Below are 15,166 nucleotides of genomic sequence, written 5' to 3'. Positions count from 1 at the left end.
GGCTTACACCCAGGAAAGTGTGGTGAGGACTGCAGCCTGAGAGCTGCAAAACTAGAGGAAAAAGAGAGATTGTGCAGTGAATTGGGTTTTGGTGCAGCCTGGCTGAAGGTGGAGTGCTGGACTGAAAGAACTTGCTCCTATGCCTGTCTACTCAGAAGTAAGTCCTACTGTGTTCAGTGGGGGAAAGTGTGAACAGGATTGCAGCCTAACCCTATGCATGTCTGCTCAGAAGTAACTCCCTTTATAGTCAATGGGGCTTACTCCCAGGAAAGTGTGGATAGGATTGCAGCCTAAATGTCTTGCATAAAGTAGTGTCCAACAACACAGGAGACGGAGCCTGATCCCAAGCAACTTTTACTCATAAGTAAGTGGGGGGAGGCTTCTTTCTAGTGTCACTTAGCACCGCTGCCTTCAAAGGACCTTTCTATAAGGACAAAGGCTCCTAAAAGGTTTCAGATCCTGGTTAGGAGGCGGCTGCGTCCATGATATGATTGGCTATGATATGTTATGCTTTCTTTTCCCTTGAACAGACGTTAACAGATTTTTTATTTGGCTCCGGATACACGCAAAGAAGTTTTATAGCACATCGTTATGCTAATTGTGTTCTTATGCATTCAGTTAATATGTGTCTTTTTATATATAGTGTATTAATATTATGACTACGCACCTTGTATTTTGTTTTTGTATGAGCTATATGTCTCAATAGTGTTGAATGCCTTTTTGTTATCCTCTCTGTATGTGTTAAGATACTACTAGGCAACACATGATTATTACTTATTCCTCCAATAAAAAATGGTTTAAAAATAAATAAATAAAAGATTAACAAATTGTGAGTTCCTGCACCTTTTTTTTTTCCAAAAAAAAAACAACACACTGGATGGAGGCAACCACAAGACTCCCTCCCCCAATACAGTGGGTTATAACATAAAAACTATGTGCTTTCTATTCAGTCTTGACATTGTGTAGCACATTTCCGGAGTTCAGATAGCTTCACTTACATAATATCCAGTCATCCTTGAACTGGGCTCTCCTGGACTCACAGCTTGGTGCCTGAGTCACAATACCAGGGTGGCCAACCTTTCAACTTTAGGGTTCCTGGATCTTTAACAATTGTGGAGAGGAGGGAATTTCAGCAGGTGCCACTTCTCCTCTCACAGATGCGCCTGCTGAAATTCCCTCCACGCCACCATTGTTGCAGTCCTAAAGTTGAAAGGTTGGCCACTCCTGCTCCATACCCATTGTTGGCAACCTTCAGTCTCGAAAGACTGGTATCATGCTCTGAAAGCTGGTTCTGGAACAGCATCTAGTGTGGCTGAAAAGGCCAATTCGGGAGTGACAATCCCTTCCACACTGGGAGCAAGTGCATACTAAACCATTCTATAACAACTGCTCTTCTCATCTTACTCCTTTTCTTAATTGTTGTCCACCATTTCCACCACTACCACCACTGCCATACATTTATGGTGTCAAATAATTGCAGTGAATCAGCTCATGTTACATGATAAAGGCAGGTCATCTCAACCAAGCTGATTTGTTTTAGTATGAATTGTTTTATAGTTACCTCCTTTATTCGTCATTATTTTAATATCAATGGAATATCACTGGAAAAACCTTATATGAGAAACACAAGATACAATTAATTATAATCAATATACAAATATTATTTTTATAAGTATCAAATGGTATTTACTATTAAACAATTGTCAGCAGTGACATTCAGTCTTGGAGGGGGGGAAATAATCTTACTGGGAGGTAACAAAAATTTCATCATAAATACTATACCAGGCTGTATGTTCAATATTTAATTTCATGGTGATGGCAGTCTATATCATAAGAACATAAGAACAGCCCCACTGGATCAGGCCATAGGCCCATCTAGTCCAGCTTCCTGTATCTCACAGCAGCCCACCAAATGCCCCAAGGAGCACACCAGATAACAAGAGACCTCATCCTGGTGCCCTCCCTTGCATCTGGCATTCTGACATAACCCATTTCTAAAATCAGGAGGTTGCGCATACACATCATGGCTTGTACCCCGTAATGGATTTTTCCTCCAGAAACTTGTCCAATCCCCTTTTAAAGGCATCCAGGCCAGTCGCCATCACCACATCCTGTGGCAAAGAGTTCCACAGACCAACCACACGCTGAGTAAAGAAATATTTTCTTTTGTCTGTTCTAACTCTCCCAACACTCAATTTTAGCGGATGTCCCCTGGTTCTGGTGTTATGTGAGAGTGTAAAGAGCATCTCCCTATCCACTCTGTCCATCCCCTGCATAATTTTGTATGTCTCAATCATGTCCCCCCTCAGGCGCCTCTTTTCTAGGCTGAAGAGGCCCAAACGCTGTAGTCTTTCCTCACAAGCAAGGTGCCCCAGCCCAGTAATCACCTTATCGCTCTCTTTTGCACCTTTTCCATTTCCACTATGTCTTTTTTGAGATGCGGCAACCAGAACTGGACACAATACTCCAGGTGTGGCCTTACCATAGATTTGTACAACGGCATTATAATATTAGCCGTTTTGTTCTCAATACCTTTCCTAATGATCCCAAGCATAGAATTAGCCTTCTTCACTGCCGCCGCACATTGGGTCGACACTTTCATCGACCTGTCCACCACTACCCCAAGATCTCTCTCCTGATCTGTCGCAGACAGCTCAGAACCCATCAGCCTATATCTACAGTCTTCACACCGAAAGCTTTCTGAATACAGTTCTCAATGCATCATGAACTTGTTTGTTCCTCAAGCAGTAGATGAATGGATTGAGAAGGGGAGACACAATAGTGTTAAGAATAGCCACAGGCTTACTGAAGTCTAAGTGGCTGGTACCATTTGGTTTTATGTACAAGAAAATGCAGCTGCCGTAAGTGATGGAGACCACAAAGATGTGGAAGGCACAAGTGGAGAAGGCCTTCTTTCTCCCTGTGGCTGACGGGATGCGCATGATGGTGGTAACGATATTGATGTAGGAGACCACGTTTACAGCCAAAGTCCCAAGGACGGAGAGTGTAGCAATCAGAAAATCAATGAGTTCCAGCAGTCTTGTGTCAGCAGAAGCAAGTTTGATCACTGGTCCATTGTCACAGAAAAAATGGTTGATGATGTTAGGACCACAATATGGCATCTGAAATAATGCAACTGTAGGACCCATTATGAGGAAGAAACCCCATACCCAAGAGCAAAGCACCAGCAACGTGCAGATTTGACCGTTCATTATGGCTGAGTAGCGCAAAGGGTTGCAGATGGCCACGTATCTGTCAACAGACATTACTGCCAGCAGGAAAAACTCTGTTGTTGCCAGCGCAAAGTACAGAAAGCCCTGTGTGAAGCAATCAAAGAATGTTATAGTGTTATGGCCTGTTGCCATGTTGGCCAGTGTTTTGGGGATGATTGTGGTGGTGAATCCAATCTCTACGACAGCAAAATGGCGCAGGAAAAAATACATGGGGGTGTCCAGCTGGGGATCCACCAGTGTGATGACAATAATGACCATGTTCCCAAAGATGGTTAACAGGTATGTGCCTATGAGTAGGGGGAAAAGTACGATTTCAAGTTGGTGATTGTTCGTAAAACCCAGAAGAATGAAGTTGTCCTCTGTGGTGCAATTCCTTACTTGGGGCGTCATGTTAACTGACGACTAATCCATTTCTCTGACTATATATGCATTTGCCTTTTAAATGAAGTTGTCCTACTCTGAGTCTCTGCAGTTGAATCAGTGTGATCATGGCTAAAGTGGGTCATAACTGATTGTCTGAGACCTTCCAGTCCAGCTCAATGTCTTCAACAATACTTCAACAAAAGCCCACTCACTGCACAGTCCCTGCCTTCTGCTACTCCCTGTTGCAGCCACCCGTGCTGTTACTTAGTACTTAAGAACACTGGGGAAAATGTTCACATATCTCCCAAATACCATTTTGTGCTTCTGTCATGGTTCCCAGTCCCGCATGTCTGCTTTGCAAATGAAAGTTGTCCTGCAAACACAAGTGTACCACTCATAAATTTTGCTGAGCATGGGAATCCAGTACACTACTGTCCATTTCAAGTGCATAATATATTTTGTCTCCTTTATGCGCTGTGCAATCATGAGCGAGTCATTTACTTACCACCTACAGTCTGCATCGACAGAACAACATTCATTTCCATTCATGGGTCTATTTTTCAGCAAGCTCCTAAGGATCTAGATTACATCCAACACGATTAAAGAAGCAGGTATGATGTTTATCTTCTGTTCCAAGCAAATATAAAGACTTAAAAAGATTCACTCCGTGAATGGCAACTAGACGGTTAATTCTATTTTAGCAGATTCTTTGCTTTCATTGCTCAAAAGTAGTATTTTTTTCAGTGTAATTCAGGCATTCCTCTGTTTCAGGCGAGAACATGGAAGCAACCTTGGTTAGTCACTGTGCATGTTCCTATTATGTCCTTCAGCCCACAGCATAAGATATATCAGATCCTTCCTTATTCGTATACACAAGAGACATGAACTTTGCTTCTCTGAGAAGTCAAAAAGTTATTGTATAAGTGATGAAATAGGCTCTTCCCTCAACCAATCAGGGCCCAATCCTATCCAATTTTCCAATGCTGGTGCAGCTGTGCCAATGGGAAGTACACTATGTTCTGTGGTGGGGAGGTAGTCACAGAGGCCTCATCAAGGTATGGGAACATGTGTTCCTTTATGTCGGGGTTGCACTGCAGCTGCACCAGTGCTGGAACATTGGATAGGATTGGGCCCTCAGTCTCTAAGCACCAAGGGTAACCTATGTGTGTGGCTACTGTTCCAGTCAAACGGTTATCATTTTGCTCCCCATAATTCTCTTCTATGAATTTTGTCTTTGGATTAAAATTGTGTTGCCAGTAGTTGTGGTGGTTTGGTTTGGTGAACATCCTCATTGGCAAGGAAATTGCCATTCAAAGGTATCATTTTCAACAGGCATTAAAAAAAACCTTACAATATTTGTGTACCACCTTACCTATAAACTCAAGGCAGTTTACATAGGCAGGCTGAACACCAACTCATTTTTTCAATGAGGTTTTTACAAGTGCTGTGTCATGGGAAAATCTCATAGACCATTTCTCCAGATGTTTTCCTTCATAGCTCCCTCCTGTAGCTCCATAGGGGACAATGTGATCAGGAAATGCATGCTGGCAAGTTTTCTCCCAGTGACACCACTAGCTGGGTGTGGGCCGCACCAGGTGATGTGCACGGGTGTGTGTGTGTGTGTGTGAGACACTACTACTGACCAAAATTTTTAAAAACTTGGTATTTTCAAATCGTGCCATCATGTTATATATCAATCGATGTGTAATTTCATGCAGAATGCAATAGAACAAACTGGGTTGAAATATCTCTATTCTAGCAAAAGTTATAGCAAAAAAGCCAGTGGGGACAGGGAAATGGTACATCACCATGTCCATTGCCTGGGCTGTTGCCCTGCCCACTGCTTGGGAAGAGGTCCATCATAGGGGTGACACTCTGGCCTCCCACACTGGGTGCAGCAAACCCTTGTGACGCCTCTGTTGTCTCCTCACTGACTGTGTGCCCAGATGGTTTAGAGAGTAGGAATGTAGGAAGATCTGAGATTCTGTTCATAGGGCTGTCTGCCACCATGGCTGAGGAAATGCCCCAAGGAGTCCTTATGCAGGACATGGAGGCCAGTATCATAGATATGGTTGGCAACCTTCAGTCTCGAAAGATGGTGGTATAAGCCTACAGCACCTGGTATTCCCAGGCGGTCTCCCATCCAAGTACTAACCAGGCCTGACCCTGCTTAGCTTCCGAGATCAGACAAGATTGGGCATGTGCAGGGTAACAATTGCTGCTATCATAGCTAGAAGAAGGAAAAACAGTAAGAGTTGCAGCCCAACACACCATGTAAATGGCCTCTCCCACTCACTGTCAAAGTCATTATGGTCAGCGACGGCAATGTGCAGGCATTCATCACACAGAACAGTGTCTTCTGAGTATTGCCATTGCTGCCTGGAATGTTTCTAATGGTAAGAGGGAGGGGCTGCTTCTACAGAGCTTTGTGGTACATGCAGCATTTGCTGTTTAGCATCCCCTTTATTTCTTCATCCAGTGTATAATTGACCTGTGGTATTCCTTGCCACAGGAAGTGGTGATGGCATCTGGCCTAGATGCCTTTAAGGCAATTGATTTAAGGCAATGTGATTAGGCAAATTTCTGGAGGAAAGGTCCATCAAGTCATGATAGGTATGTGCAAGCTCCTGATTTGAGAGGTAGGCTGTATCAGAGTGCCAGATGCAGGGGAGGCCACCAGGATGTAGGTTGTGTCTTGCGTGCTCTCTGAAGCATTTGGTGGGCCATTGTGAGATACAGGAAGCTGGACTAGATGGGCCTCTGGCCTGATCCAGTGGGGCTGTTCTTATGTTCTTAAACTACAATTCCCAGGAAGCCTTGCAGGTCTCTTGTTGTCTGGTGTGCTCCCTGGGGCATTTGGTGGGCCGCTGTGAGAAACAGGAAGCTGGACTAGATGGGCCTCTGGCCTGATCCAGTGGGGCTGTTCTTATGTTCTTAAACTACAATTCCCAGGAAGCCTTGCAGGTCTCTTGTTGTCTGGTGTGCTCCCTGGGGCATTTGGTGGGCTGCTGTGAGATACAGGAAGCTGGACGAGATGGGCCTATGGCCTGATCCAGTGGGGCTGTTCTTATGTTCTTATGTTTATCTGCTCCACTGATGGAGGCAATCACAGTACCCTTGCCAGCCCCTAATACAGTGGCATATGACATACAAACAATGTGCTATCTTGACATTGTTCAGCACATCAGGAATTCATGGAACTTTACTTACATCAGTGGTTCAGAACCTGATTTTTGGTGGGTCCTGAAGGGCTGGGCAGAACCTCCGTAGGTAAATGCAGGTAATGGCAAGATCAGATAAGCAAGGGTCCAATCCTATCCACACTTATTTAGGAGCAAGCCCCATTGCCTATAATGGGACTTACTTCTGAGTAGACATGCCTAGGATTGGGCTCTAATTGCCTTGAGCCCTGAGGCTATTCAAAAATCAAATACCTGCTAATTACCCTGTAAAGAGCACACCTCCTGGAGTTTGCAAGGAGCTGATCTCCTGCATAGGGTGACACGACATCCTCTTTTTCCAGGACATGTCCTCTTTTATAGCCTCATGTCCTGGAAAAAAACTTAAGCATCCGCATTTTTCTCTGTGATCAGGCCTCTGTAGGCAGCACGTAACCTTCTTGTAATTAATAAATTATATGCAATATAGCTTAAAATTTAATGATAATTTAATGTTTCAATTAACCACATGAAATCAATAAACGAGCGTTTTTAGCTTTTATTTTATCAAGTCCTACATTTTTGATGCCTCTTAACAAAGAATTTAAAGCAAGCAAGCAAACAAACAATTTCTCAAGTCTGTGCTGGCTCTTTTGCCATCAGGCCTGACACAGAATTCATCCCATCCCCCACCCCTGCCCCATATTGACGAATCCATGAAAACACATTTACCCCTTTTCACCCCCATAGGGGTGAATCAGAGTATCAGCTCTGATGCATGGAAATGAGAAGTGACTCATGCTAACATTTTATTGGTTCCCCGCTGTGTCATAACAACGCCTCATTGGCTCTTGGAACAAATGGTCTCATTGGTCAGTTTTGATTTAAAGAAATTAATTTTTGTTACATAAGGCAGTTGGGTTTCCTTTTCTGGTTATTTGGACATAACTTTTGATAGAATACAGAAATTTCAACATGGTTTGTTTCAATAGTGAATGGGGATGGGGTAATGGATGATTATGGTTATTTTATTTTATTTTCTATTTGTTCTCCTTTATCTATGCTAATAAAGATCTTATGTATGTATGTATGTATGTATGTATGTATGTATGTATGTATACCATACATACCATAGTCTTACCAGAGTATGTATGTATGTAGTCTTACCTTACATGTATGTATGTATACCATACATACCAGAGACTGAAGGTTGCCAACAACCATGTATGTGTGTGTGTGTGTGTGTGTGTGTGTGTGTATCTGAGCGGCCCGCTTGGAGGCAGGCTGTGCAGCATGGCCTTTCCCAGTTTGAAGAGACACTTGGCCAACGGTCTGAGGCTAAGAGGCAAAGAAGGAAGGCCCATAGCCAGGGAGACAGACCAGGGACAGACTGCACTTGCTCCCGGTGTGGAAGGGATTGTCACTCCCGAATCGGCCTTTTCAGCCACACTAGACGCTGTGCCAGAACCACCATCCAGAGCGCAATACCAGAGTCTTTTGAGACTGAAGGTTGCCAACAACCATGTATGTATGTATGTATGTATGTATGTATGTATGTATGTATGTATGTATGTATGTGTTTCATTGCATTCTGCATTAAATTACACATCAAATGATATATAACTGTTGGTATTATTCAAAAACACCTAGATTTTCACAGTTTTGGACAATAGTTGTGTCACACACACACCCACCCCCAAATGTGTCACCCAGTATGGTTCACAACCCCCACAGCCCCCAGCAGCACCACTGGTACTAGACATCAAGTTATCAGATCTAAACAGGGCCTTTGAGAAGAGTTTTATCAGGGGGTACAAAGTTTCTTTTGGGCCCCTCCCCAGATGGGGAGGGGAGGGGATGAAACCGAGTGGGGGATGGTGGTGACAAGGATGGGCAGAAAAGGGGTGGGGGAGGGGCTAAACAGGGCAGAGAAGGGTGGCTACAGCCAGCAAAATCTTTGGAGCCCAGGTTTACTGGGCTTTCCCAATGCAGAGCCCAGGTCTACCTGCCCATGCAGCATTGGCAGCTAGACACAATAAAATGGAAAACCAACACACTCTTGAGTATCTCTAAAATCTTTTAAATATAGAAAATCATTGCGGAAAATGAGCGTCGTTGTATTTAGGCTCACACTAGAATGGAACGTTTTCTGTTTGCACCAAAACATACAACTGCAGCTGCTGTAGCCCCACAGCTGTGTCCCTGAGCTCCTATCCACTCCTTCATGGCAAGTGGATCTACACACCAAAGAGCTACTGCAGCAGGCCAGTTTCCTCCCAGATTTGACACTATGGTAAGGAGTGCCATATAGGCATTCCTTGGCCCAGCACATATGGCACATACAGCAGCAGCTGTGCACCTAGCAGCGAGTCCAGGTGAGATCAGAAAACATAAGATCCCATAAATTTTCTAGGTCCTCTTCTTTGGTTCCCAGGCCACCTTTTTGACTAAGGGCCTGGGTACAAATGATCCCCTTTACAAGTGACAGTGTTTGATAATTATCCTGGATAAATAGGATTCCCCCCCCCTTCCTCTGCTCAGAAATAATTATGAAAGTGAAAAGTATCTGTGGGTGTAACAATCATTGGCAGACAGGCTGTGGCCCCAGTCCAGTGTGGCCCCACTATGTGCGAGTGCTTTTCTGCTCCCAAATTTAACCCTGCAGGGATATTCCAGCAGCTTCTCACCTTCTTCTCTCACACAACCCAATCCTATCCTGCGCTGGAACAGGCGGGCCAACTGACCTGCACTGTATCCAGAGCAGGGTAGGAGGTGGCATTGATTTCCCTTTACCCCGTGTCACATGGCAGTCGCCTCAATGGGTCTACTTGGACCTGCCCCACCGATTGGTGGGCGGACGTGGCCCAGGAGGAGGTTGGGACCGGCCTCAGCGGACTAGCGGCATTCCAATTCAGAATATTATAGTTAATGACATTGAATACATATCCTGAATCTATAGAGATTTACACATTGAGAGGAGAGTCAATCAAGCAAGCAGCAACTGTTACCCTGCACATGCCTGATCTCATCTGATCTCGGAAGCTAAGCAGGGTCAGGCCTGGTTAGTACTTGGATGGGAGACCGCCTGGGAATACCGGGTGCTGTAGGCTTCTACCATGACCTCGGAAGCTAAGCAGGGTCAGGCCTGGTTAGTACTTGGATGGGAGACCGCCTGGGAATACCGGGTGCTGTAGGCTTATACCATAGTCTTTCGAGACTGAAGGTTGCCAACCAATCAAGCAAACAGGCAAGAAGATCATTGCACTGTGACATTATTCAGGAATGTCTACACTTAGGCAGGGCCTAGGAGAGGGGGGTAAAGGGGGTAATTTGTACCCGGGCCCAGGGTCAGAAAGGGGGCCCAGGAGCCAAAGGAGGGGGCACAGAAAGTTCCTGGATTTTCCATTTTCCAGTCTCAACCAGGCTCACTGCCTACGCAGGATGCTGTATCTAGCTGCCAGTGCCAGGCAGGTAGGTAGATCTGAGCTCTGCATGGGGAAAACTGGTAGACCTGGGCTCCAAAGACTATTCTGGCTGTTGCCACTTTCCCCCTGCCTGTTTTGCCCCCATTCTGCCCACCTCCATTGCCACCATCCCCAGTCTGTTTCACCCCCTCCCACTTTGGGAAGAGGCCCAAAAGAAACTTTGTACCCCCTGATAAAATTCTTCTCAGAGGCCCTGCACTTAGGCAAGTCATTCCTTATCCTCCTGCACTGAGTTCCTGCATCCCAGCTGGAGAATCCCACAATACCAACTCTACCAACTTAATAAAGGTCTGTCTGTCTGTCTGTCTGTCTGATTATAATGGAGTATAATGGCATGCACTAGTGAAGAATAATGCACTGCTTACTAGGAAGAACAACAGTGTGATAATTTTGGCAAAACAACCTTTTTGGGGAGGGGTAGACAATACCACAAGTATATAACTGAATGGTTTGACAGGGAATAGCAAAAGGTAAGATCCATCTACACTCTTATTTCAGACACTAGCATCTGGGGATTACAGCAAATAGAGTTCTCTGACCAGCAATGTCCTTCAGGGCCTCTTTGACCTGCTTGTTCCTCAAGCTGTAAATGAAGGGGTTGAGTAGAGGAGAGATCACATTGTTCAGAACACCCACCGTCTTGCTGAGGTCCAGCCCCCAACTCTGACTAGGCTTGACATACATGAAAATACAGCTTCCATAGGTGATGAAGACCTCAGTGAGATGAGAAGCACAAGTGGAGAAGGCTTTTTGCCTGCCAGCTGCAGAGGGCATGCGCATGATGGTAGAAATTATTTTAATGTAGGATACTATAGTCACAGTGAGGGTTCCCAGGACACTAAATGTGGCGAGGAGAAAATCTAGCAGTTCTAGGGTTTGAGTGTCGGTGCAGGCAAGCTTTATCAAGGGTATATTGTCGCAAAAGAAGTGATTAATGACATTTGGACCACAGAAAGGGAGACGAAACAGCAAGATGAGAGGGACGATGAGGTACAGGAAACTGAATATCCAGGAACCCAGAACTAACTGAATGCAGAACTGTCTGTTCATGATGGTTGTGTAGCGCAAGGGATTGCAGATGGCAACGTACCTGTCAAAGGACATGGTGGCCAGGAGAAAGAACTCCGTGGTTCCTACTACGAAATAGAAAAAGGCTTGGGCAAAACAGCCAGCCACAGAAATTGTATAGGTTCCAGAGGCCAGGTTGTATAAGACCTTGGGAGTTGAAGATGAGATGAAGCCAATTTCCAGGACAGAGAAGTTTCTGAGGAAGAAATACACGGGGGTCTGGAGTCGATGGTCAGACAGGGTAATGAAGATGATCAGAACGTTCCCCACCACTGTGAAGAGATAGGTGATGAAAAGCAGAAAGAAGAGTAGACTCTGAAGCCATCGAATATTGGTGAAGCCTACAAGGATAAACCGAACTACTGTGTCAGTCTTGTTTTCCATTGTAAGTCTTCTTTTGTGAATCATCTACCAGGAAGAAGTAGTGCTTTTCCTGGTGGTGCTCTGGTGTGCTCCCTGGGGCATTTGGTGCGCTGCTGTGATATACAGGAAGCTGGACTAGATGGGTCTTGGGCCTGTTCCAGCGGGGTTGTTCTTACGTTCTTAAGAATCCCTTCTCTTCTAGGAAGATGTCCCTTCCCCACTGGGAAGAACCTGTGATGGGTTCAGCTTTTGTAACAGGATTTAACAAGCATTGTCGGTTGACTTCTGTAGGAAGTAGTGGGATCTGGGCTACAAACAATAAAGCAATTTAACAAAAATAAAAAAAATGAAAATAAAAAATAAAAAAGAGAAACATTAAATGTTTCTAAAGGAAACATGCAATGCACTTAGATCGGTCCCATGCACTGTAGCACAGAAAAAGAAATAATACAGGAAAAAAATAAGAAAGGGAGAGAGGAATCTTTCAAAAGGGTGTCAAGTATTTATAAATCTCTCACCTACCTTTTTTCAGTAATAATGCCATTTTAAGGCTTTCCCTTCTTTGCTACTGCAGCCATTCCCACTGTGGGTAATTTGTTGATAGACCATAAATTCCCTGAAGATAAGGGTGCTCTGGTGGTAGAGCATTTGTTGATCTATTACCAGAAATTGGAATGCTTTGTTCAACTAGTTTTATTTGCTTGAAAAATAAACCATTGATGGTTGAGCATGAGTAGTGCTTTGATGCACATGTTGTTTAGTAGTAGTAGTAGTAGTAGTAGTAGTAGTAGTAGTAGTAATATTTTATTTAAGGGTCTCAGACCAACATAAAAGTAACAATACAGGTTCACAAACATAGCATAACATAGCAATACAAGCTTACAACTATAGCATGACCAACCTCAGAGGCCACCTTAAATAAAAAATTAGCTCTATATTTCAGCAAAATAAAACTTTAAAACTAAACTAAGATTTACTGTTAAACTAAGAATTGCTATTAAATTATTCAAAAATCAATAAATACCTGATATACTGGTTTAATTTCTAAAATAATCTAGCACGTTGTTTAACAAGCAGTTTTTGCAGTACCTTCATCTCAGTTTTGTTTCTGAAGACCTTACTGTAGGGTAGATCTTCACATCTTAAGATCCTCTAAGCAGTAGCGTCGCTAGGGGGTGCAGGGGGTGCAAACCGCATCGGGTGATGCACACAGGGGGTGATGCGCTAAAATCGCAGTGGTTCGGAGTAACCCCATCATATTATATACCGTTCGATGTGGAATTTCGAGCAGAAGGCAATGCAGTATACCAGAGTGAAATATCTCCTTTCTATCACAAGTTATGGCCAAAAAAAATGAAGAACAAAAAATGCATGGATCCCTATGGAAAGTGAAAGTGAGCCATATCATGCATTTACTCGTGAGTAGGCGAACTTGCATTAGTCTGTTGGAACGGGCAGGCTGAGTGGAATCCAGTGACACCAGAATGGTCCTGATCCAATGAATGCAGCCGAAAAAAACACCAGAGAAGTAAGTCCCTCCCTTCAAGCAGATGAATGTATTGAGTGAAACTAAGCCTCACGGTTGAGTTTACTTGTGGGTAAGCAAATGTGCCTTGGCTGGTGTGGAAGATCAGGTGAAGGAGCGTGCAAGGCTACCAGAAAGGTCCTGATCCTATGCACCTGCAGTTAAACAAGTGCTCCAGAAGGCAGCCTCCCCCCTCCACTAAAAAGGATCAAAACAGAGGCTTCAACTGATAAGGTGAACCTTTTTGAGACTTGCAAAGCCAGGTGGATCCTGACTGTGATCTGGTTTAAACAGAGTTGTTAAATTGAACTTGGCACTGGGTAGGGCTGAAAACCTTATGATTTTTGTAGCAGGCAGGCTACAGAGCAAATTCACTTGGTGGAACAGGGCTGGCTTCTGCTTATTTAATTATTTGTTTTACTTTAATTATTTATACTTATTTATTTTGATTTGCCTGATGATGTCACTTCCACCATGACATGACTTCTGGTGGGTCTTGGACAGATTGTCATTCTAAAAAGTGGGTCCCAGTGCTTAAAGTTTTAGAACTGCTGCAATAAGGTGTTAGTAAGTTGACACCCTGGGGTGTGTGTGACATCACTAGTGACCAAAATCACTAAAATCGTAATTTGGAAGAATAATACGATCATGTTATATATCAATCAATGCGTAATATCATGCAGAATACGTTCTATCTTTGTTCTATCAAATGGTACAGCCCAAAAACCAGTGGGGGCGGAGTGATGATACATTACCACGCCCACCACCTGGGGTGTTGCCCCGCCCACTGCATGGGGGGTGACGCGCTGGCATCCCGCACCGGGTGACACGAACTCTAGTGACGCCAGTGCCTCTAAACAAAACACAAGCCACCAGCCATGGATCAAAGTCTGTCAGTTGCTTGACAACTTCCCTGTTTTTGCAATCCTCATGGCAACAAATAAAAGAGGGCTATAGAACTCCTTGCATTTGAATATTTGCCCCCAGGTAAATTTTGGGGCTGGCAGAACAAATGTTTCAATGGGGAGCTAACTAGTGATGATCAGCCAAAATGTCATCCCAGAATGTCCCCTGAGAATGGCACTACAATGATAGGGCAGCATAAGAACATAAGAACAGCCCCGCTGGATCAGGCCATAGGCCCATCTAGTCCAGTTTCCTGTATCTCACAGCAGCCCACCAAATGCCCTAGGGAGCACACCAGACAACAAGAGACCTCATCCTGGTGCCCTCCCTTGCATTGGCATTCTGACATAGCCCATTTCTAAAATCAGGAGGTTCCACATACCCATCATGGCTTGTACCCCGTAATGGATTTTTCCTCCAGAAACTTGTCCAATCCCCTTTTAAAGGCATCCAGGCCAGTCGCCATCACCACATCCTGTGGCAAAGAGTTCCACAGACCAACCACACGCTGAGTAAAGAAATATTTTCTTTTGTCTGTTCTAACTCTCCCAACACTCAATTTTAGTGGATGTCCCCTAGTTCTGGTGTTATGTGAGAGCGTAAAGAGCATCTCCCTATCCACTCTGTCCATCCCCTGCATAATTTTGTATGTCTCAATCATGTCCCCCCTCAGGCGTCTCTTTTCTAGGCTGAAGAGGCCCAAACGCCGTAGCCTTTCCTCATAAGGAAGGTGCCCCAGCCCCGTAATCATCTTAGTTGCTCTCTTCTGCACCTTTTCCATTTCCACTATGTCTTTTTTGAGATGCGGCGACCAGAACTGGACACAATACTCCAGGTATGGCCTTACCATAGATTCTCTCTCATATCCAGAGAGCATTCGGGGGGGGGGGGGGGAATGGAGGCTCCAAGCAGATAGGTGACATGAGAACATCTTCAGTAAAATTGGTGGATAGGAGAAACATGTAAACCAATGGCCCCCTTTCAAGCATTGACTCACCGCACCTCACCCCCCAACGCATGAGTCAAAGCTTCTTCCCTGAGAACTTTGGGCTCAGCACCACATCA

The 15,166-nt window shown here is 44.5% G+C and overlaps 2 protein-coding genes and 2 pseudogenes across 2 annotated transcripts; 1 reads left to right on the top strand and 3 right to left on the bottom strand.

Moving 5' to 3' along the window:
* Window positions 1-2,684: 2,684 nt before the first annotated feature.
* On the bottom strand, window positions 2,685-3,623 carry LOC136653635 (olfactory receptor 6E1-like). The gene has a single exon (XM_066630527.1). It carries the CDS (start codon window positions 3,621-3,623, stop codon window positions 2,685-2,687), a length of 939 nt encoding a protein of 312 aa, XP_066486624.1.
* Window positions 3,624-5,702: 2,079 nt separating this feature from the next.
* LOC136654930 (5S ribosomal RNA) lies at window positions 5,703-5,822 on the bottom strand (annotated as a pseudogene).
* A 3,922-nt stretch (window positions 5,823-9,744) lies between these two features.
* On the top strand, window positions 9,745-9,864 carry LOC136655078 (5S ribosomal RNA; annotated as a pseudogene).
* An 876-nt stretch (window positions 9,865-10,740) lies between these two features.
* LOC136653634 (olfactory receptor 6E1-like) lies at window positions 10,741-11,691 on the bottom strand. Its single transcript, XM_066630526.1, has one exon. It carries the CDS (start codon window positions 11,689-11,691, stop codon window positions 10,741-10,743), a length of 951 nt encoding a protein of 316 aa, XP_066486623.1.
* Window positions 11,692-15,166: the final 3,475 nt, after the last annotated feature.

This window comes from Tiliqua scincoides, chromosome 5 (genome assembly GCF_035046505.1).
Source record: "Tiliqua scincoides isolate rTilSci1 chromosome 5, rTilSci1.hap2, whole genome shotgun sequence".
Lineage (NCBI taxonomy): Eukaryota > Metazoa > Chordata > Lepidosauria > Squamata > Scincidae > Tiliqua > Tiliqua scincoides.
This window is presented reverse-complemented; position numbering and strand designations above follow the sequence as displayed.

Coding starts and splice junctions, on each gene's coding strand:
- LOC136653635 (XM_066630527.1), bottom strand. CDS start 3,623: ATGACGCCCCAAGTAAGGAATTGCACCACAGAGGACAACTTCATTCTT.
- LOC136653634 (XM_066630526.1), bottom strand. CDS start 11,691: ATGGAAAACAAGACTGACACAGTAGTTCGGTTTATCCTTGTAGGCTTC.